At 34.7% G+C, this 25,647-nt stretch overlaps 1 protein-coding gene across 8 annotated transcripts; it reads left to right on the top strand.

Annotated features, from left to right (window-relative positions):
* The first annotated feature begins 169 nt into the window (after positions 1-169).
* On the top strand, positions 170-25,234 carry LOC115442739 (protein ENL). 8 transcript variants are annotated; one of them, XM_030167889.2, is made up of 4 exons: positions 170-614; positions 698-783; positions 22,640-22,777; positions 23,872-25,234. In XM_030167889.2, the coding sequence occupies exons 3-4, from the start codon at positions 22,654-22,656 to the stop codon at positions 24,507-24,509; spliced, it is 762 nt and encodes a 253-aa protein (XP_030023749.2). In that variant the 5' UTR covers positions 170-614; positions 698-783; positions 22,640-22,653; the 3' UTR covers positions 24,510-25,234. The 8 variants fall into 8 exon arrangements, with proteins under 8 accessions (XP_030023749.2, XP_030023747.1, XP_030023750.2 ...); XM_030167887.2 differs by having other exon boundaries at positions 22,640-22,826; XM_030167890.2 differs by having other exon boundaries at positions 698-902.
* Positions 25,235-25,647: the final 413 nt, after the last annotated feature.

Genomic DNA, 25,647 nt, shown 5'->3' with positions numbered 1-25,647 from the left:
ACGTGACACTACATTTACGCCGTGTACTCACTGTAGAAAACCGATAACCGATTTTTTGTATTAGTATGAAACCAGCCTAAGCACATCCCTAATTATTTAAAAATCGGTATATTCGGAAAAATATCGATTTTCAATACGGCTACGTCTCTAGTACTACGGCCATATTTAATTTTCAACATAACCTGCGTGCAAGTGAGAATAATAAGGGTCACAGGTTTTTCACACGGGAAAGAAAGAGAGTTCCAACTATTCATGAATTAATTGTATAACATAATATAGACATGGAACGCATGCTAGTGTGGGTTTCCTTATCGTGTTAAAATCAATGTATGAAGTTAACCGTCTCTCTAGTTTATTGGTCTCTGGTGAGCGGCGCGCGCTGCGCGAGGGGCGGAGCGCCCGTCGCCCGCCGGCACTCGGCAGTGCTCACGTCACAGTGCCAGCCCGTCATTCCGCGCGCCGCGCCTCCCGCCCGCGGCCTCCAATCACTCGGTGATTCAGTGATAAACAAACCTCGCCGGTGATTCCTTGTCAGACATGCTGCGAGCTTGATTTCCCGCCCGGGAACCCAGAGCTGCCTTCATGCATCATCGTTCACAACCTACACAGCACAAGTGAGCTGCGTTCCTCATCGCCCGTGATGCGAACTCCTCGCCTAGTCAACAGCACCTATGACCTCGGTGGCCTCTTGTTGCAGATGTCAGCCGCCGCCGCACGGACAACGGCGGTTTTATCACATTTTAGAAAATGACTGAAGGTCCTCTGTTACATCATGATAAGCCGGTGAGTGTTCGACGACGATTATGTGGTGCAGTGGTGTGAACGGTGATTTATTGTTGGTTGATTACGATCATCTGTCAAATGTGTACGTGCCAACTTGAGCTTTATTGCGTGGGAATAAGGTAAATAATGCTTTTTACTTTGGAATTATTTGGAAGTGTTATCGCCCGAATGCGAATATTGACCGTGAATTACAGAAATTGCCATGAAAATGAAGAACGGTGCTGTCCATGCATGACGCTCGGCATGCGGCAGACACGCACTGTCTAATCGACAATAAATTACCCACTGGGGTTAAAGGACATAAAATATTGTGCCAGAAATCTGAATATGCGAGACAGGTAAACGAACGCTGCGACTGATGTATTTTTTAACTTGATTTTCCCCTCGTTGCATTACTTTGTTGGTTACATACGTTCTGTATATAAATAAACCTGTTTAGTAAATAACTATACACGTATTTATGCAGATCAGGAGGCGTGTCTTGCGTTTGTAATTAACAAAGTCGAGTAGTCAGTACGTAAACAGCACACTTATAAAATTCATAGTAGTCTTTTAGTAGAGCGTTTAAGTAACATATCTATAAATCAAACCAGTACTTAAGTATATTTCTTGTGGCTACCTAAGGAACAATTTTTCGTCGATCGACATTATATTCGGACTCGGCTGTACATCATAGTCATTTCATAGTACTTAACCATATATAAGACAAACTATTTTCGACTTATTCCATTTATTACTGGTTATTATTCATAGACACCAATAAGGTACTTTCTTATCTAAAAATTTACATTTCTAATGAGACTAATCTTGACACTAGAATATACACGTGGGTTGTCTTGGCGTTTTGTCATTAAAATTTTATCTTATCAAACTGCAATCACATGGAAATGTGGAGTTGATATGTCAAATATTTAAACAGGTAATACAGTCGATTGTACATAATAATGTACACTTATTGTCTTTGGTATAGACACAAGAAACAGTATTTCTGTTTCATACATGCTGTGGGTATAATGACGTCACGCGCTGCGCGACGCGGCGACGCAGTTGCTAAAATGTGTTGAGAATAATTCAAAATAGGTCAACCACGCGACATAATGTCGTATGAAATGACTGATATTAAATGTGGGTTATTGATAAGAGATTCTTGTAAGATGACTAATGTTTAAAACATTTAAATATTTGTATCTAAATAGCGACTTCCAAAAATATTAACTTCATTAGCTGAAATACACACACAACTAGGTATTAATTTTCGGGCTTAATGCATGGTGCAACACAAGTCCTTAATTGTATCCAATAAGATTTAGTACATAAAAACATTGACAGAGATAAATGACAGCAATTTATTCGTGCAAATCTTTTTTTTCTAAAGGACGTAAAACACGTGAATCTATAAGTATTATGTCGGCAAATATAAGAAAAAACTAAATTTGCATGTTTTATTAATAATATGCATGATCTTAGTATTAGGTATTAATAAATACGAAAGTTTATAGATATGTTTGAAAGTTAAAAGTAAACGCATCTATGCCGCTGAACGGATTTCGATGAAATTTGGAAACGGACAGACCATGTCCTGGATTTACATGTAAGTTACTTTTATTCGTAAAAAAATCCTATGGGGACTTTTATTCAGAGAAGGTGTAACAGGCGGGCGCAACAACGGGTCAAAGTTAGATAATAAATCTAGTATCATGTTAAGGTAAAGCACCATAGAGTGATACAATTCAAAAAAATCGTTCTATCGCCACTTAAATGTTTACTAAATAGATGCATCTCAATCAATACTTACGCTAATTGTTATATCAGTACCCATTATATCATCCGTATGCACCATATTGATAGGTAGTGAATAAAAGAGAAATATGTTATGCTCCGTGATGTCACAATTTCCGTGAAACCTCATACAATTACACGTTAATAAGGAAAACTGTTGTGTCACAGATTGCCTAGTGTAATGGATTTATCTCCATGACGACTTCCCTGTGGCTTTTGCAGAACTGGATTGTATACTGACTTACATATAAGTACACATAAACTCACGCCTGTATCCTACTGGGGTAGGCGAGATTATGATCCATCAATTCTTAAAAAAGTATTTTCTTATTAATCTTATGGGCGTGGCATCAATTACGAACACCTTTGTTTGGAACTTTGGAAAATATTTTTTTCAAAAACATGTTTACGTACAAACCTTCCGTAGTTCGTACCTCGTTCTTCGATTGATACTACTCATTATCGCTAGATAAACAGCATTGGGCATTTAAAATAACTATCGAGTACTCATTTAATAACAATAGGCATTGTAAACAAGAGAAAACTAATTATCCTCCCTTACTCAAGTAAATATACAGATTTTTTTAAGCAATTTATAGACAGCATGAAACGACATTTATCATCGATGATTGACTACGGTTACTCGGGATTAACCGAATATCATACACGTGCACATACCAAAAGCAAGACCAAAGAAAGACACGCTAAACGTCTATGATCATACAGATCAGAATTACCCCGATTAACAGACTTACTTATAAACTTGTTTTAGCGTTAAGATGTGGTTAAGAATTGCTTAAATAGCTGTCAAAAATATCACCGGTTCATACATAATTTAAACCTTATTGAGAGGCAAGATGGCGGGTTTTGACTAAGCATAGCTTTGCGATTTTTTTATAAGTAAGACTGTAAAGATTTGACGACACCCGTTCAAAAATGGTTTAATATGCCGGTGAAATATGGAAGCTAAATTTGAATTGAAATGTTTATTGTGTTAACGGTATTGCACGTCATTAGATTTACATACATTCTAATTATTAAAACAATACCATATACGTATTTATGTTATTTTTCAACTGTAAGTTCATGTCAATAAAGATTAAAAACAAAACAGCCATTATTTACACTGATGTGACTAGAAATGTTATTGTCAAAATCGTTACTTGTACCAGGAGCGTCAAAACCAATAATGTTCAAGTGGGTATAATGACGTCATTGGTTTAATGACCGTGGCAATTAAATATACACATGAGACAGATTTCTGAGAGTTTGCTCATTTATTTATATGTTTGTATATTGAATGTTTATGTATGTTTGAGTTTTAGCAAATTTTTTAGATGCCTCAATTGAAGTTACTTCGTGAAATTCAATACAGATGGCGCATCATTATTCTCTGCCTATAGATGTATTCTATATTATATGAATATTGATTTGTAATAATATTAGACTTTATTGTAAAATAGTTACTAGACACACTCAGCCTTTTGTCCCCGACGGGGTAGGCAGAGTCACAACTAGTGCACCTACTTCCCAAGTAAGCATGTCGTCCATGGTGTGTAAGGAGGCGGGTCTATCGCCATATCGAGCACAAATTCCAGACTCCGCGCTGATACTGAATAGAAAAACCCAATATCACTTTTCCCAACTAGGAGATCGAACCCGAGACCTCAGCACTGCAGTCGTAACGTAAAATAACTACGCCACCGCGGCACTCAAAATCAAAATAGCTACCAGCTTTACATAATACGAAAATTTAATGGTGTTTGGCAAAAATTCAGGTACAGTTATGTTTAAAATAACCAGTTTAGGACGTTAATTATACATCATTCAAAAACAAACTCATTAACATACTTCGGCTTTTTTGTGTACAAAATAATTCTTTACATCGATACGTGATTCATTATAATTATTTATAATGGAAAGAGTTGAGAATTCGCCGCGGGCCGTCTGTACCGAATAACTCGACAACTGGTTTTGGGACATTATAGAAGCTTCCTTGTATTGCAAATTATGACCTCGCCAATCACGTACGCCATATTAGTTCAGCGTCAAAAATAATATTTACCGTTTATTTTGATGTTCTGTGTATCTCAATATGCTACCAATGTCTATACATAATTATTATAAAACAAAGTCAACTTTTCTGTCGGTATGTTATCGATTTTCTCAAAAACAAAAACTGCTGACCGTATTTTGATGAAATTTGGTGTGGAGATATTTTAAGACCCCGAGAAAAAATATAGCGGAACTTTTATCCCGGAAAATTACTTCACACGGGCAAAGCCGTGAGCAAAAGCTAGTTTAGTATAAATGCGAGTTAGTTAAGAAGTTTGGATTTACTTTAGAACTAAACGCAGAAGCCTTTGATTGTATTTTGATTAAATTTGGATAGACCTTGACAATGAACCCATTCGTCCAAACTCCTAAGGTATACAATATATTGCGCTATATACTTACCTCATTACCCACAGTAATGATAATTTAGTGACTTAACTTGAACATAGGTCTTCTCTAAACATTTATAGACTAACCTGTTAGAAGCGATTTGTTAAGCAGTCTATGTTCAGCCATGGACTTTCAAAGGTTAAAAACGAAAAAGACAGAACTTAGATTAATAAAATCAAATTTAAAATAAAAAAGTCACCTTCTTCCTCATGGGCCTGTTCCAATACTAAGTTAAGGCTATTCGTCAAAATATGTTATATAAGACAACCAAATACAAAAGCTAGTGTCAGCTTCGATCCGTAATAAATGGAAAAAATAAGCACCCTCTACATGAGTACTTTTACTTGTATATTGTAAAACGGGTAAAGTAACAGAGAGAGACAAAACTGTATCATGTTTTTTCATTAATAAAGTTATCAATAGAAATCATTAATGAGTGATAACTGATACGAATAAAGTAAATATTTTGTCGTCCTATCATTTCGAATAGGATTGCAATACTTCATTCCCTACGACTGATCTTTTATTAACACTGTCTTTAAATTACGTCTTTATTATTATTGAGAATGATTCTGTCAGGTCAGAAAGAAAGGTGCGAATGAGTTCATAAAAGACGTGAAGAGAGCTATGTAAAATTGATACTTTTGCTAGCTTTAAGTTTTTTTTTCGAGTAATCTGGGAATAAAAGCTGCAACGTGCACCTAACACTTTACCGGGATAAAATTATCATTTAATAAGTTATTCGAAGGCTAGTTCTATGTGAGTTTTCAGCAAAGTATATTTAACTATTTACTTATTAATTACTACTGGTATTATCTAAGCATATTATAAAATGTTAGCATCTTAACAATGTTTCACATTTATAATACTTATATTACTTAAGATCCATCCTAATGAAGAGACTGGTCGGTCGCTCTGCTTAGATGAAAAAAATCGCATAAATCGGTGTTGCATACCGATATGAGCGAGGTTATGGGATTTGACAGCCACATGGACTCTTAATTAAGGTTGATTCTGACGGATAGGTTAGGATAGGTTGTAAAGCCCACTTGTCCATTTGAATCATGTCCCAGTTGATGCAGCATATGAAGAGAAATGAATGGACTACTGCCGGTGTTTCGATCATTTTAAATATGGAACAAGAATTATAAAAATAATATGGCGGACATATCCATGTCTATTATATCGTAGGTATAAACAAGGCTGACTTTATAGCGCATATTTTAAGTGCTTATAGGTTAAGTTCGTGTACATGAATAAGAAACATATTTATTATCCTCACAGTTCGAAGGGCATGACTTTTGGAACACACAGCAATTAATTTGCTGCCTTTTATCTGGCCAATTACTATTTATTTTCGATGATATAAGATAAATAAATTATTTTTTTATCTCTGTCAAAATTGTAATTTGTATCAAAAAATCATTCGATAATTATTAAAGAGGATCCATTTTACCCCTCCCTTGTGGATGTCATTAACATACTTAATATGTATATTATCTTAAGATATAATAAATGTATTATAAGATTAATTAAACGCAGCGAAAAATCTTTAGTTGTTAATATAAATATTGCTGCCAAAAAACCTTTTATTTATCAGTAATTTTTCCTTTCTTTAATTTTCAATACATAATCTATTCCAACCGCAGCTCTAACTAACCGTCTTTAAACAATCAGTAATAACTCACACTATATTAAAAGTACATTTCAAGAAAACGTGAAAGAAACATCCCTTCAACTTTTATATGTTTTCTATATCAACCGTATGTGTAAACAGGTGTAAAAATAATGATGAGACTTTATTAAAAATTGGTTACACCGTAAAATTACTCGACAAAATAATAGACGTTTTTATCGACATTTAAAATTTATTTTACTTGATACAATATGCATTAAATGCTGTACAATGTATGTACTACATCGCTTCTCGGCCCTTTGGCACACAATGCAGTGTAGTATCTGTAAGATGCTTGTAAGTAATGAACATGTTCTGCTCATAAAAATATAAATTCATTTCACTAGTTGTGCAGTGAGGTATATTAGAAAAGCAATTAAAAATAAAAAAATAGCTAATTTGAATTCTTTGTCAACCATTTTTTTATTATTTTTCTTACTATCTTTATTATATTTAAATAACATTGAAGACGTGTCTGAAATCAGTATGTATGAAATGAGTAATATTGGTACATTATACATATATGACACCGATCCACATATAACTCGACCAGTGCAAGAATGAGTCAACCCTTGTGACTATCGACGACCAAATGTCTGGCCAACGCACCCACAATGCGGCAAACCATGTCATTAAAATGCTCGCGTTTTTTCCGTTTCCCGCATTGCTGTTGGTTGAGGAAAAATGTTACTATAACTCCATCATGTTGATTAGACTTTACCTTCTTATGATAAGGAGTGTTTGGAACACAACTGTGTTGACACCGCACCCACATTGGTGTAAAAAAAACACTCATTGACAAGAAAGCAGTAATATTAAAGCTATATATTTGAGATCAGTATTTAGTAGTAGCATTTTAAAATCTTTGAGTGATAAATGAAACTACGTTTTATGAACTATATTACATACATTATACATTTATAAAATTATATTTTATGAACTTTATAAATAGGATCGCTGTAATGTCCATGATTAGGTCTTTTACAGCAGTGTCCGTTTTTATTTATGTTTAGACCAAAGGTTATCTTACAATCTGCTAGGACGGACGTAAATAACACGTACCACGTGAATCTAAATTAACATAATTATCTGCATAAAACTCCGCGATGTAATCATTAACGATGATAATAATTGTTGGACGTTAATTGTAATTACATAATATAATGGACACGAGCTGTGATGACCTTCGTGTATTCATAAAACATAATTATGTATGTGATACTTCGCAGATAACGAATGCGAGAATGCATAAGTATCGTATTAAAGTACAATGTATAATTATTAAGATACTAAAGATATTCATTGGTTTCCCAGAAGATAGTAAATGTACCAGCTTTTGTACCTTGTAGCCCTTTACTGCTTGGAATTGTTCGCTCTGTTTCTACTTTCTATGCAATTTTCCAGGGTAAGAAAGATAAGAAGAGTTAAAAAGTAGCCTATACATTATTCAATGACTTTGTCTATGTGTAGGGTTGCTAACTAAGCTGTTAATAACAATTTCTTTTTTTCGGTTATGAATACTGTTTACTTTTTTATTTAAAAAAGTATATAAAATACTATGTTCTTCGCTAGTATCAATGTCGTTCACTAATTACTACATTAATAATACGCACGTAACCTCGAAAAGTTGTAGTGTGTGTTCAACAATCCGTTTCATTTCCAACTGAGCCATTGCTGCTGTCTTCTAATAATTAAGTAAATAAATACGGAGCTATTTATTTGAAACTATCTTTTGTCCGCGGCTTCACTCGCGTGAAAGAGTTTTCCAAGATAAAAGTCCCGCTATATTTTCCCAGGATAGAAAGTTGCGTATGTCCTTCGGCAGGGTTTTAAACAATCTGCATATCAAATTTCATACATATCCATTTGGGTAGTTTTGAACTAATCACATTAGGAAAGACAGACAAATGCAACGGGGGACTATTTTTTATAATATATTTTTTTGAACTTTTTAAGAGGAACTATCCGCCATACATGATTGTTGCATAACTTTAACCCGTTTACGCAACGAAAGCTCTCAAAAGGAATAATTTTTCCCGTTTTAATATTGTTAATGTGTGGGAGAAACTCTAAAGAATAGTTATTATTACTTAGAAAAATACTGTTTCTTTTCTTTTACACTATTTACTTTAATTCTCCAATCTCAATATACTTTATTTTTCGTACAATAAGTTGGCAACCCTGTGCCAAATTTTGTCCAAGCCAATTTTATTTTTACGTTAACTTTTAACAATCATCCAAATTTCTTTATAAGCTTTCACATTTAGGGCCAGCTTGACTTCTGGGGTCGGTTATGAAAATTAAATTAAAATATTTATTTTCAATTTACTAACAGAGATGTTGGAGTGGCTGGTGTCGCGAGAAAAACCGGTATTATAATTCATATTGGGCAGCTTGGCGCTTACGTAAAGCCGGCACAACAAATTGACATAATATTTAAGGCCCTGTTGCTATATATAAATCGTCTATTACTAGTTTAGACTAGTTATAGCTTCATGCATTTGTATTTCGATGGATGGCAGGCTGATTGACTTAAGCGACATTAAATTTTATGAATATCTGAATCAGCCCATTTTTCTACGTTTTTGTACCTAGTACCAACTAAAAATATGTCGCTTAAGTCTGCCAACCGTCAATTTGTACAAAACAGAATACATATGTGTTTTTTAAAATATAAGCGTTGATGGTTTTCGGACGCTCAGGAAAGGAGACAAGGGAAGATAATGCCGTTTCAATCTAGCTTCTAACTTATATAGAGAAACAAATTAGTGGAAGAGCATTACTTCTTCTTCGTTTCCTTCCGTATTGAGTATTCTTAGAGGTCGTATCTCACAAATCTCGTCACAAATGATATAATGGCTTTAACTACTAAACTTACAATGCATTAAATAATAAACCGAATTGCAAAATAATTCCAAGAAATGTTTACGAATGCATTTGCTTATGTACTCATGTTTGCAGTCATTTGATATTATCTTGAATGTCTGCTTCATACTATTTACTAAGTGCCTATAATGTTGACAAGATCAATGTAATTGTACTGTACTTTGGACAATGAAATGGAATTCATGATTTAAATCTCAAAACCAATATCGCTTGAATTTTTAATGCCATTCCATACAGAATAATAAATTGCTCTTCTATCTAAGTGGAAGTGATTCATACGTCACAAGTGCTTTGTTAGAGTAGCAACTTGAATGTTAGAAAGGATAATAGGTATTAGTTTTCGTGGAAGTGGGAAACCAGAATACAAACGTGATCTATGTGTCTTCTATACACTATGGGTGACTTTAGAATATTTATAAACGTCTCTTTGACTGCTTCAACGGCGTAGTTCTAATGGCGAGACGTGGTAAGAGTACGTATACTGTGCTGAAATCCTGGGTTCGAATCCCGATTCCGATTCGATTATCGACGTTGCAGGCGAGAACTGATGTTATCAACACCGGACGTTTTAAAGCTGAATGCATAATTATGAGTAATTAAAACATTCTTGTAATTCTTATATTTTAAAATCTTATCTCCTTTAAGAATAAAGGATAATTTGGATATTATAATAAATTATGTACGCAATGCATTTTTCCTGCTGTTATACAATTAATAACATCAATATCAAGATTTTACCTTTTTTTTCATATTTATAGGTATGTAATCGAAGTAGATGAATATTAGTAAAACACAGGGCACAATAAACAAACTCAATTTCTTTTCTTTTTTGTACGTAAATTATAATAAGTTGATTATCTATAGTTGGCGCATAGAACACATTCACAAGTAGTGTATGTGTAATGTAAGTAAATAAACATACGCCAGTCGTCATGACAACGGATTGCTCATGCATCAATAAAGTCAAAAAATATAGTATGACGTTTTGTTTGCATCATGTATCCCTTCATTTATAATATGATGTTTTTTATATACTATGTAAAATGCATTAGTATGAAAACTGTGAACGTGTCAGCATTAGCTAACCGATCCTTTAGTGAAAGATTATAAACCGATTTCAAAAAAAGTAGGAGGATCTTAATTCCACATGTATTTTGTTCTTATTTAGAATATATTTATAAAGTGGATGAAACGTCATGCAATCGTAGTTCAATAATCATTATCAATTTATCAGAATATGATTTACTGTTTGTTGAAATATTAAACAATAAAATACTTTTTTTTTCTATATGCTTCACCGATATAAACTGTATAATGCGTACCTATAATTACAAACAGACGTTATAAGAAAAGTGAAATTAGTTGAAGTATTCAAAACATTCGATCGAGATAATAAATTTTCGTATGTTGCCACCGGTCACGTTTTGTCAGTTCTAAAATGTTTGGGCGTGGGTAGTGGCGCTTATAATAATGCAAATGGCCTGCACGTCTCGTCATGCAGCTGTATAAATAGGTACTCATACATATATGTATACCTAACGTGTAAGTGTATACAAAATTGCTTTAAAGTTTAGACAATCTGTAAAATATATTTTTAAGAATTAGTTCGAGAAGCATTAGTTCGAGATAATCAATTTTCGTAAGTTGTCGCTTGACAATTATAAAACACGTAAACGACTTGGGCGGCTTACTCCGTAAATGACTTGCAGGTCATTTACTCGTAAAAAAATATTTGAACGAATCAGTGTTTACGAATAACATAAAATTACTTTTTAAATAACCGGTCTTCAATACATATCAATGATTAAAATCACCATTATGATAAAATGCATAAAAATAATTACAATAACCGGTCATTATCCGCTTCGAATCTATTGCTGTGACTAATAAATGAACTTTTTTAATAACTTCAATGTATGAAACTAATCAAATGATAAGCAATAGGGATAGATGATAATTACGGTTTCAGCGACCGTCAGTACGAACTGTTGAGTATTTGTGACCGTCGCCATCAGAAAATTTTAATCCTTCGAATAAAGAAAATTTAGGGGCTCTCAACAGTTGCAAATCAAAGCAAGGTATGTCAATCACTATGTTTTTTAACTTGCTGTAGTTTCTTTGTTAAGTAGGTGTATTGTAAATTGTATTTGAGTCTGTACAGGAATCCCCGTATTCTTTAGACACCTGTTTAACCACTAAACAGCGTTAAGTAAAGAAGAAGGAAAGAAAAATATTTTATTAGTCACAGACATAAGAAATAAACCACACATCAGTGACGAAGGGTGAAATGTTCCGAAAGGGAATCAGACACAACATATAGGTACTAATATGCACAAATGCGGTCTACAAACATTCTTAAGATAATTAGAATGTTCATTATGAAAGTGAAGCCTGAGAAAGTGAAGACTCTTCGTCCCTGCCAAACATTAACCATCTTATTCATAGACGTTATTTATCTAAGGATGGAACATTGCTGTGATAACAAATCTGTTTCTCAGCTTTGTTTATCTAACGGCTTGCTGTTTGTTCAGCTTTGTTTATCTGACAGCCAACTAGATTCAAGTTGTATCTCAATATCTACTCGATACGAAGGCTGCCATGCTGTCAGCAGTGAGAAACAGGCTTGTTATCACAGCAATGCTCCATCCTTAGATAAATAACGTCTGTGAATAAGGGGGTAAAACTATAAGTTGTAATACAACTTAGGGCCTAAGTTGTAATACTAAGTAGGCACTCAACTTACTGTTTTTTCCAAGTTGGGAAGATATTAGAGTATATACTATTAATATAGAGTATCTTATAAGGACAAACGTAGCTTACCGCTATTCAAATTCTATAACGTTGTAATACAATATTGGTCTTCCTATTGTTTTATAAGCTATCTTGGCGTATACTTGATTTAGACTCTTGGCGAATAATTTTCCTAATAACTTGGCGAATGAATATCCGTATGAATTTTGAATAACGAATAACCCATAATAAGGTGTTTACACACTCGTATACAACTATTCGTCTGTACTCGGCATGTATCTAAATAAGAATTTAAACGAGTAACTTGTTTGTATAGTCATTCATTCCAATAAAAAAAAACTATAAATAGCAATATCCTTAATGCGTAAAATCCAGGCTTATCGCAAATTAGATTGATTATATAAAAAACCGTCAACCCGGAAATCTCACTTGTCACTTGTAAATTTTAGCTAGAATCGGCTGTCTTAATCAGTGTGACCTAGAGCGGTTAGTGAAATATCGAATCGAGCCGCACGTGCCTCTAGTACGTGATATCAGACCGAATGGCTGCAATGCGCAGCAGGTTCTGTTGTCAGTGTGTAGATAATTATTTTAATGGGTTACAATTTATCTTTGTGACATTGTAACGGACCTGTCTAATGCTGATGCTGTTAGCTTTTGTCTGCGGCTCCGCCCGTGTCAAACAGTTTTGCGGGATAAATATTTTCACGGCATTAAAAGTAAGCACTAAGGAGTAATGTAGCTTTTATTAGCGAAAAAAAAATTGGTTTAGTAGATTAGCGAGTTCAACAAACAAGCAAACTGTTCAGTTTTATATATCAGTATAGATTTTCGTTTGTGTATTACTTGCTTATTTTGTTGAATGCAATGAGAAAATAGGTTATTGTTATAAGTTCCCTTATTAGTCAATGACTAGTAATATTTATTTGAAACATTTATTAAACTGATTACGATTTATGGTCAAAAAAAAGTACAGAACCAACTATTTTGCTTCGTCGTGTGTCGCAAATATTATGCAAAACTATGGATACAAAACTGGTAAATTTTTATACATGGATGTACAATCGATCGATGATTGATGATCGATGTCACTGAGAAGCAATACCTATTAAAAAAAAAAAAAAACTATCCAAAAAAATATAACCAACTTCCGAAAAAAGAAGTCTTTTATTTCTCACTTTTTAGTTATACACCTAAAAATGACATCTCATTACATACACCTTCTCACTCAAAATATAAATTCCAATATGTAATTTCTAATGACTTAATTTAAACTTTCAATACGCTAAATATTAAAAACTGCAGATCTATGGAGTAATTATGTGGTCCATTATAAACATCGTAGCATAGTAATTTTCCTGATTTATTGTCTGTTTACGGAGTTCTGGTGCCTATCTTTCGACTTCATGATGAACTCCACTTTACTAAAGGGTATTTTTCTAAATGCAAATGCTTAAATTTTTAATCATTTGCATTTAAAAAGTGAAAATAACAATTTGTAAAATTGCCGTTAAAATTTGTTAAAAATGTTTATTTTTTTTATAACTAGAAATTGATACATATAAACTATTTCATGATGAATTCTTATATATTTAATAATAGAATTCTTCATTTATCATAAATTCATAAGTCATAAGTTACATTCCAATTAGATAATTAAAGCGAAAAGATCAAAATTGGTTGGTCTGACTATAAAGATAGCCGACGCGCTAACTCTACGCACACAGCTACGCAACGGCTCTGTGTGAGTGAATTTTGCGAAGAATTACCTATAATTGACTTCACGCGCGGCACGTAAACGCTCTTAATTGTTTTCTGATTTAAGTTGTCCATGATTGGAATTTTTGCTCGCTATGGCGATACGTTATCGCACCACGAAGCGGATATAAGCTGTGGGTCACTATTAGATTCTATCTAACAGCTGTTCAGGGTTAAGATCAAGAAGATATATTTTTTTATGTTTATTATTAATTGCTTATCTAAGCTCCTTGACCCCTTTAATAATATAAAAGCTAATTACTTAAATGACTGACTCATCAAACCGTCGAAAATTAAAGATCGATATTGTTTTCAATAAACGATCTCAATCTCAATTTTCAATCCGATTTCGAGAATAAACCAATTAAAATAACTTATTTCGACAGCTGCAATTAACACTACGCTAACTTGAAAAAGTCAACTTTACAGGAGAGACGTTTAAAGTGAAAAATAAGATAAATTTTATAATACTAGAGCTTTCTTATTGAGCGTTTTGTATATGTCAATAATTTTTCATTTTGTGGCAAAAAAAATATTTTGCATTCTGATTGGTCCATTTTTGAGATAGATCGAAAAAGCGATTGAGATAGTTCATTGTAAATGGCGGTAAGTCGCATGTATGTGGATTTCAGCTATTGTTCTTAAATTGCATTGAACTTCTGTGTTTTGGCAAACTACACGAGTTATCTATATTATTATATGTGTTTTATATCGTGCGAAATACAATACGTGAGGTATTCCATTAATAGCTAAAGATAATTTGTTGTTTTAAAATTACTTTATGATGGGAATATACTTTTGTGTTAATTTTTTTATAGTATTTAAAAAACAAACAGTTATACTGTTTGTTTACCGATTTAGTTATACTAAACGCTAATAGTTAAATCAACGAAATTCTTGCCAAGGACAGCATCAATCCACCTTAAGACATACATTTACCGAGCAGTGTGTTTCCTACCAAGCACTCTCGGGTTAATTCTATAATCAGTTAAATAATGCGAATTGTTTATCAACAAATTACTGAACTGGTTTTGATGTATACGAACGAGTCTTAATATCTATAATTATGGAGTTACAAATGTTTATACTGAAAAAGATTATTTACTATTAATAATGACGGACAACACCCAAGAAATAATACAATAGTTTTACAATAGTTTCTATTACAACGTAGGTGAGCATTAAAAAGTATATTGTTAATTATTCGTCCCCTGAATTGAGGAAGACCACCTTCACATGACATCAGAAGAAAGTTATTAGTCAAAAAGGCTTTGAAACAAAAAATGAGATACATGTGAATTGTAAAAACATACAAATAATTAGAGCAAATCGTACTCTATTAACTAAATACATATTTCCCTGTTCATATCTTGTAAAAACGTGTCGAATTAGTACTAGGAAAATAGTGAAGACACTTCTACAAACCGACCGCTGTCGTAAAATATTTGTGTACATTTAATACCTTAATAGATCAATCATAACGCTGATTGTTACTCAACTTGCAATCTACGAGTCGACAAAGAGATTGGTTATTTAAGGCCAACTGTACTGTACGGCGTACGTATCCGTATAACCGTAACAGTTCACACCAAATTGATGTTTAGCTAGGGGAAGGGTACACGATATGTAACCGACCTGAAAACAACCATGACACCTGCCATAGTCTCGTATCGACGAATTGCGTTCCAGGGTTATCTGGTGTACGCTGCAAATGCAATAAGACAGGCCGGCATAGTTCTAATGACCGTGAGAAACTTCACTCGTTGATTATATTCAGACAGTATGGTATTAATAGTAGATTCAATAGCCCTGTTGCCATGCCAAGTAAATAAACTTCATATTATACATATTAATTGTGTACTTAACATAAAATTCAATAAGGCTTTTCCACGTCAAATTTTATGGCCGGCATGAAGTCAGTTATTATAGTCTGACAAAAGCCACGACGTCGTCGCTTCAAATTCAGGCAATAAAGATTGACAATAACTGTACAATTGTTCCCGTTTCCCTTGACTCGTATCCAGGGAAAACACGGCAGCGGAATAAATGTTTGACGGTGTGGAAATAGATCACTTGCTAGTGATTTAAAATAGATTGAGCTGTTGCTACGGAGGTATGACAGCGAATGATTAATAATATTGTAGTATTAGCAAAGACATTAAACAGTATAGTTATAGGCCGAATATCAAGTCCAAATTTGTGCTCTGAAAGTTATTACCAATTGGTAATAAATCGTTGCTGTGGTGAAGGGTTCATATAACTCTATTCCTGTCGCCTTCCATTTTCAATAAACGGTCTTAATCGCTATTTTCGATGTAACTCAAAAATGGATCAATCAGAATATAGTTTTTTTGAGAGCTTACAAATGAATTATTTTTTATTACACACAAATCTATACTATTATATAAAGCTGAAGAGTTTGTTTGTTTGTTTGTTTGTTTGTTTGTTTGTTTGAACGCGCTAATCTCAGGAACTACAGGTCCAAACTGAAAAATTCTTTTTGCGTTGGATAGCCCTATGTTCATGGAGTGCTATAGGCTATATATCATCACGCTATACCCAATAGGAGCGGAGCAGTAATGGCTAATCTCAGGAACTACCGGTCCAAAAAGAAATATTCTTTTGCGTTGGATAGCCCTTTGTTCGTGGAGTGCTATAGGCTATATATCATCACGCTATACCCAATAGGAGCGGAGCAGTAATGGCTAATCTCAGGAACTACCGGTCCAAACTGAAAAATTCTTTTTGCGTTGGATAGCCCTTTGTTCGTGGAGTGCTATAGGCTATATATCATCACGCTATACCCAATAGGAGCGGAGCAGTAATGTCTAATCTCAGGAACTACCGGTCCGAACTGAAAAAATATTTTTGCGTTGGATAGCCCTTTATTCGTGGAGTGCTATAGGCTATATATCATCACGCTATACCCAATAGGAGCGGAGCAGTAATGGCTAATCTCAGAAACTAGGAGTTTGAACTGGGCCCTTATTCTCTATCCCGCACGTTATTTTAACAGTGCGTAACAAGCACGTAACACAACACATCATGTTTAGGACTATAGAAATTTGGCTTACAGAATACCATTTCACGCACATTTCTCAAAGATAACATGACACGGCCGCGTTACGCGTTTACACTATCATACAGAATAAGGGTCCTGAATAATTCTTTTGTGTTGGGTAGCCCTTTGTTCCTGGAATGCTATAGGCTATATATATCATCACGCTATACCCAATAGGAGCGGAGCAGTAATCGCTAATCTCAGGAACTACCGGTTCGAACTAAAAAAATATTTTTGTGTTGGATAGCCCTTTGTTCCTGGAGTGCTATAGGTTATATATCGTCACGCTATGACCAATAGGAGCGGAGCAGTAATGAAACATGTTGCAAAAACGGGGACAATTTATTAGTTATGAGAACTTCCGTTGCGTGCGCTGCGTAAACGGTTAAAGTTATGCAACAATGATGTATGACGGGATTGTTCCTCTTAAAAATTTCTAAAAAATATATTATAAAACAAAAGTCCCCCGCTGCATCTGTCTGCCTGAACGTGTTACACTAAAAAACTACCCAAACTATTAAGATGAAATTTGGTATGGAGACAGTTTGAGATCCTGGGAAGAACATAGGCTCCCGGGAAACTACTACTTTTATAACGGAAAACTTTAGCCTGAAAACTTTATAACGCGGGCAGAGCCGCGGGCAAAAGCTAGTAAGGTTATAATCGAGTACACATTGTATACAAAACAGCTTAATTTTTTTTAACATAATTATAAACTAAAACTTGTATTCCGGATAAGATGTGATTCATTTTAATTGGTTTTCTCGAAATCGGATTAAAGATTGAGATAGGGATCGTTTATTTAAAAAAACTGTTAGAGGATGTAGGTAAGAACCACAATGAGGAAAGTCGTAGGTTATGTAATAAATACAAGTTTTTGTGACCGTACATATTTTTGTTTTATGGCTTAAAGTGACCATACTTTAAGAAATAAAACATTTAAAATATTTGAATTTCGCGTTGCGGAAATATTCTTTATATGAATGTTCCGTAAAACTAGAAACGGTCAAATGTAAGATTAATATAATTGTTGCAAATACTTGATATTTTGGCAATTTTCCAAATAAAGAAGTCTAGCGTAACATCGTGATTTTACGTTGTATCAGTATTAGTGCCCTTTAAAAAATAAAAAATCCGTACATGATTGATTGTAATTTGTCAATATCTATGAAATAATGTCTTTAACAACTTTAATTCCCGTATGAACATTTATTTTTAACTCTGTAGTATTTTAATATTTGATGACGTCCAATAATGACCATTATTTTTATATTTTTTTCTCATTGTATTTTATTGAAATAAACCAAACATATGAATGCTTGCATATTAGCTTCACAAACCAATGAACTTATGGGTACATACAGGGCAGGGCACTTATAGTTTGCGAAATAACTGCACTTGAACCGTAATTTAATATCGCTGATGCATATAAATTCAATATGCGATTTCGTTACGGATTCCGTGAAATATATATTATATTTTTTAATAAAAAACAGCCAGTGAAACAAAACTCTTTATTGCACACGGCTGGCATACACATCGTTGTGTCAATTTGAATAATGAATACATTTGACAAGATTTATATTGTTATTTGTTGAACTCGGCAAATTAAAGGTAAAGTTTTGTGTCCATATAATTTTTATATAGTATTTAAATAATGAATCCAACAATGCAAATTTATATAAATTACTAAGTGTTGTTCGCGGTTTCGATTGCGTATTGAATAGCTTTCGGTACAAAAGACCCTAGAACAGCGTGCGACGCTGGCACCATCTAAAAAAAACATTATTTCACGTGCAAATTACCGGAATAAAAAGTAGCTTATGTGTTAATCCAGGATACCGTCTACCCATGTGCCAAATTTCATCTAAATCTGTTGTTTTTTCTACTTTTACTTATAACAAACATACAGATTTCAAAACATTTTACAATTTTTTGCATTCGTAAATATATGTATAGTAAAATTCTAGTATAACTATATATTTTCGCACTTCATTCCGCGGTAGTGTTTCTTGTTCCATTTTTATTTTATGACTAGGTTATTATTTATCACATATTATACCAAAATGTAGACTTCCAGTTGGACCTATATGCTTACCAAAATACATACGGGGGTACTCAAACCTCGCCGAAACATAAATTATACATAAATTGAAATCCAAAAAGATATTTTTTTCCCGGCCCATTTCGGACCCATACGTCAGATTAACAAACTAAAGACGCAATAAAGCAAAAAGACGTTCCATTAAATACATACATGGAGACAGCGATATCTATCAATATTTTCACTCAATCGATAATACTTGGATACGTAATGTACCGAATCTAAACGACAATACGCTACCAATCTCAATTCACGGTCAAGGCCGAATTATTTAACTTGACGTAACGCGCAGTTTTTATCTGCTTTTATACACGGATAGACGCTTCATTGTATAGATATTATTTAATACCAGTTTCAAACAGTTCATTTTGAGAACTAATGCTATTAATAATAATCAAAATTATCGGGGAAGCATACCTGGAGCCATAAGCGGAATGCCTTTGTACTATCGTTAACACTAATAGAAAATGTATATGGGATTGATCTACGGCCTTTGTAGATGAAATGGCGGGATATCAAAAGCCTTGAAACTAGAAATGACGACTAAAGAACATAGTACAGTAGGGTGTTCTGTGGTAGTACAGTTTTTATAAAGGTGTGACACAGTGCCTTATTCTTCCGAGATCAACTTGTATTGCTATAAGCGTCTGGCTTCGTTTCCGGTTGTACAAAAAAGGATATTCTATATTTTTAAAAATATTATGCTGGTTAACCAAGTTATTTTGGCAGAATGAATAACAAATATCAATAAAAATATACATGTCTAATGTTTATTTTAAACTTGCAAATAAGGTGGACCACTTGAAAAATTCATAGGACCATGTTTGAAATGTCGCTCCGCAGCTCTTGAACGGAATTTATTTGCTGTTTATATCCAAAATAAATATTAAGTTTGTAATCTACAATTCTTTGAACTTTATTCAAAATTTACATAAGAATAATAATTTTAAGATTTCATCATGTAAACACATTAAAATTTTAGCATTAAATCTAATCTCTGTTTACTTTTCCTGATAACAGCGATAAGATCTTATATCAACGATCTTAATTCATGTAATCTTATTTTATCTTTTGCATTGATTTGGATCCATTAAAATGCATTCGTTTTTCTGCAATTTGTCATCACGATTTTACTAAATATTTTTTTTTAGTTTGTTACAATAATAGCAAAACATATAACATGTCATATGTGTGTTGTTAAACACTATATAATTTCAAATATGTATGCCTATTACAGGCGAACGTCTTTGACCATATTTTGTTAACAAGAAATAAGAAAAATAAATATCTTAAAGATGTTAGTTGCTTGAAGTATTAAGTAATATCTATATATATATAGGATTTACACTTTGTTGCCTAAAGGTTATTTTTTACATCTAATACTTACCTAAATTATAATTTAAATCAATATGGCATATAGGGTCACTTTGTCATCGCATAAAATGAAAACACGTACTCATATTTCTGAGTACTTTATCAGCATAAAGCCCAGCTTTGATTGCTGATTTTTTGATGATTTTGTAGTCTAGCCCATTCATTATTTACTACATAATGTTATTTTCCCGTGACACGCGTAATGTCATGTAACTGTCGTGTAGCTGTCATGTTTGCCGGCAAACATTCCGATAATATATGGGCTAGTGCGAATATGGCGTGTGCATGACTGTATTTCTTACTGAAAGCGGGATGTTGTTAGTGCTATGAGTTCTCTTAGAGTAGTAGTAATGACATTAGGACGTGTAAAAGTAAAATTACTTTTTATTGATATTTATTTTATTCGTTTTTTTTTTATATAGATATGTAATATATTTCATTTATCATTGCAATGTCAAAAGGACCCTGTTCACAAGGGTTTTTACTTGTTATTGATTGAGCGGATCGTATTCGTAAATGCAAGGCAATAAAAACCGAGAATGGTTTTTGAAGCACCATGTCGACAAATAAAGCTGCCTCGGTGGCGTAGTTGTATTGCATGTCCGGTACAATAGCGCTCTGAGGTCCTGGGTTCGAATCCCGGGTCGGGCAAAGTGATATTTGGGTTTTTCTGCTCAGTATCAGCCCGGAGTCTGGAATTTGTGCCCGATATGACGATAGGCTCGCCCCCTATCACATCATGGGACGGAACATACTTGGCGAAAAGTGGGTGCCCTAGTTGCGCCTCTGCATACCCCTTCGGGGATAAAATGCGTGATGTTATGTATGTCGACAAATAAATAATTAATTATGACTATATAAGAAAATAAAGTCATAATAAGAAAATTGTTTTACTTTACAATATTCATAATTTTGTTACAATCATCTTCGTGAGTTGCTGTAATCGAGAATCGTAAAGAAATCGTAAAAACAAATAATTTAATTCAGACTCGATCATATCAGGTTGAATGAATAGCGTTAATTTTTACATTTCCTTGATAACCCAAAATAAATTGAACCAGAATAGAAGTGACTAAATTGAAGGATAAAAAAATGACATTAACAGACTAAATTAGGAATTTGACGTTCACTTTAACGGTATTTGGTTTACAACTAAATTAGGCCTTGCTAAGGTTGGTCGCGACTGGTAGCTTCACATTGCCATACAGTAGTATCAATCCATTCGGAGCAGACTACCCAAGTCACTACATTTTTTAATTTAATTCCAAGGAGTAAATTTTAGACATTTCTATAGACTAAACAACTTTACAAATACGATGTAAAAACCTATAATGGCACAAAGTTACCACGTAAAAATAATTATTTGATTTCATATTGCAACACAAAACATGACGAGCTATACAATAGGTAGTTATAAAATGCCGAAATCACACGCGAAATGCTAATTTAAAGATAAAGTGTACGATAAAATCTACAGTAGGTATTGTCTAGACAATAATAATATATTTTTTGTTAAAGACTGTTTTATACATTATTGCTGCTTTGGCAGCTTATATTTATTTTGAAAAATCCGTATGACGATCGGATTTACTCAATTTTTGTCACCGTCTGTTTAACACCGTGCTAACCAAAGGTCAGCATGCTTCATATCGGTTGAAACAGTGACTGATTGGCTAACGGTGAAACGAAAGTTATCCCTTTCTATCTCCCCACCCCGAAAAATATATTGTTCAGTTCTTATTTACCTACGATATCCCCGACGACGCATCTCTATGTTCATGCTCTCTTTCCTTTTGCTCTAATCCCAATGTGGCGTCGGCGCAACACATTTTATCAAGTATGTATGTTGGATCGTAAAAACACGATCGGGGATCTGACCTGTTCTAGATAATCCATGCAAATCGAAATAACACGGAAAATTTCACCAGGATTCGGACTCAGGAGCTCTTAATCTACAGCCTATATCTGTTGCCCATGAGATCAAAGAGAAAAATTTATTCATCAATAAATATATTTGTTTCAGATGTGCGTACGCATATGGCTAGAGGTTGGTCACGAGTGCGAACCGCGGCGATCCGCGCTTGGCCGGGCGCTTGCTCTGGACTGGCGGGTGTGGGTGCGTGGCGCCAGCGGTCACGACATCAGCGCCTTCGTGCACAAGGTCGTCTTCCACCTCCATCCACCAACGGCGTTTGTCTATCCCAAAAGAGGCAAGGACCTTTCCAGTTATCATCATCATCCATCCTAAGCAATCCGCTGCTGCGTCCAGTCCCGTTTTATATGGCTATCTTACAATCAATTGATGTTCCGTATTCGATGAATCCTATAGAATATCATGTCCCTAGGACAAAGAAAATCCTGACCCAAGGCAAATTAGCCGCTCAGTATGCTCGTGTGACGGAGTGGTAGACCTTATACCTCGTGCTGCCTGATTGGGTTTCTAACTTCTGTTTAACAAAGTATATTAGTTACAGACTTCATCTTGATTTACTACGAATTTATTTGACCCGACAAACTAAAATGGGCTGATTTACCACTTTTATATGATGAAGTGTGTGCACCAATATTTTTTTGTCCTTGACGATGCATGACACCAGTCGGGCCATAGATGATGTAAATAGAACCTTCAGTTTTCGTACGCTGCCGTATAGGGCAGGGTGGTGCCGAGATTAAGATGGCCACTATCGGAAACAAAAATATACCGGTACATTAATTTTATATAAGAATGCCAACGTTAAACTGTGGTGCTTGTTTATTATACAAAATTATGTTGCACGTGATGTCAGGGCCCGTTCCCACCACAAGTGTGTGGTCAAACTTTTGAACAGGAAAAACCAGAAATTTTGATGCGAAGCCGCGGTTCCGATTGCCACAGATGTTTTTCCTGATCCGCAAATATTTGTTACGGATCTGAAGGTCTGGATAAACAATAGCTTTCTTAGAATTGGCACGTAAGCTAATAAACTTGCTTACCGTGACACCAACGAACGAAAATGTGCTTCACATTTTGTATCAATATCTACCCCTTTGAGAATAAACGTGTAAAGTATAACAGCTTCACATTGAGAGTAAACAATGTGCGTGTAATAATATTGTAATGTGATCGCCGTTATCAACATGTTGATAGCCCGAAGCCAACCCCGAACCACCTATGACAATATTATCTCGATGACATTACTGCGCCCAGCGGCGCTCGTCATCGATTTAAATAATGTCAATTTTCTAGATAATGAACTCGTTCGCTCTCTCTTTCAGTTCTCCAAGAGCCACCTTACGAGATCCAAGAGTCCGGGTGCGCATCGATAGACATACCGATACATGTGTACCTGAAATACAGTAACCGTCCAAAGAAAATTCGACTCAGATACAGTCTGCACATAGAGAACAACACCAAGAGCAGTTCAGAGTCCCGGTGCATATACTACGACTTCGAGAACCCGTCGGAGCAGCTGTGCCAGGCCCTGATGAGCGGCGGCGGGGAGCCGGTGTCGCGCGCCGCCGCGCTGGACGGCGCCAAGCGGCTCGTGGTGGTGCTCTCCGACGGCGACGACCGTCCGCGCCGGCCTCTCAAACCCAAGAAGTACAAGTTCGTCGAGCCCGTGCCGTGCAAGCACGCGCCCAAGAAACGGACCAAAACCTATATACTAGACGAGATTTGCTCAAAGTGCGGCGAATCGACCGCAGTCGACATCAGAAAACAGCTGCGCGCAGTGGCCATGACTGACGAAGAGATAAGCCAAATATCGCAGTTGTACATGTCGTATACGAGTTACGAGAAATCTGTGGACGCGCTAGTGTTGCCACCGCTGACCGACCCCATATACAGGGTGCCCGAGCTGCCGATGCGCCTGCGCGAAGCTCTCAAGACTGCCGACGCGGGCCACGCGATGTGACGTGCCTTCTGTAAGACACTCGTGATGTGATATTACTCGGTGCCATTAACACTTGGTGCATTTGTTGCGCGCCCCTCTAGTGTTCACATAGTGAAGCCGTGAAAATATATTGAATGAATAACATTTACTCTCTCGTTATATTTTATATAAAATTTACTTGTTAGAGAATTATTTACCTACTTCTATTACTATACAAATACCTACTATAAAAGTACATTAGAATAAGTGGTAAGTTACCGTGGTACGAATACGTGCGCTGTGAATAAGATCTCAATTCTCAAAAGAGGTGTCTATTTATAGCTTGTAGTGAATAGTGAAATATATATTCGTTTATAAGTAAATTAGTTATACGTGATTATTTATAGTCAAGGTTGTGCAAGTTAGTCAGGTGTTCAGCCTAAATTGTAAAAGTTTTAACTATTTATGCTATTAGTAATTGTTTAAATAATGTCTAAGTAAGGATTTCTTCCTATTTATCTCAATTTTGCTTTGATGTGAATATCGGAGACATTTTTTTGTACATTTGCATTAAAAGTTGTTTAGCTTATATACGTATTGTTAATCATTAAAATAAGGCAAGCGTAATATGACAGGGTATTAGAATTTATTGCCTCTTTCAATGAAAGTACTGTAAAGAGGAAATATGTATTCCAATTTAACGCGAATTTTATATCGTGATACATCAAATTGTTACATATTATTGCTATTAAAAAAATATATATTTCCGTGATGTTTTATTCCTCAATGACAATAAATATTTAAACAGTTATCTAAAATCGGATTTAACAAAAGACGCATACCTACTGCCTAGTCTGTCTTAAAACGGCTAAACGATTTTTGATATATTTTCGGAAATTGATTGAAAGGAATCTAAAATAAAAACCTAGCTATTTTAACCATCCGATTCTTACAACATAAAGAGCTCGAAATAACGACAAGCCGAAATGGCGCATACAAAACTCGACATTAGTTATAGCCTGACTGTGAAGTGCATTCAGGTAGAAAAATATAGGAGACTATGAATTGCTCGCAGGTCCCGCATGTACACATGTATATGTACTCAGGAACATCTCATTACATGTATGGTAATATAATGATAAATTAAATCGATTAGGAAGTATGTATACGGGTTCGAATT

This window comes from Manduca sexta, chromosome 8, assembly GCF_014839805.1.
Source record: "Manduca sexta isolate Smith_Timp_Sample1 chromosome 8, JHU_Msex_v1.0, whole genome shotgun sequence".
NCBI lineage: Eukaryota > Metazoa > Arthropoda > Insecta > Lepidoptera > Sphingidae > Manduca > Manduca sexta.
Note: the sequence above shows the minus strand (reverse complement) of the source record. Positions and strands in the feature narration are given on the sequence as shown.

Excerpts from the sequence above, each read along its gene's own strand:
- LOC115442739 (XM_037436400.1), top strand. The coding sequence starts at position 1,011 with ATGCATGACGCTCGGCATGCGGCAGACACGCACTGTCTAATCGACAAT. Across the intron at positions 1,122-22,639 it reads AATCTGAATATGCGAGACAG|ATGTGCGTACGCATATGGCT; the intron begins GTAAACGAACGC and ends TATTTGTTTCAG. Across the intron at positions 22,827-23,871 it reads GTTTGTCTATCCCAAAAGAG|TTCTCCAAGAGCCACCTTAC; the intron begins GCAAGGACCTTT and ends TCTCTCTTTCAG.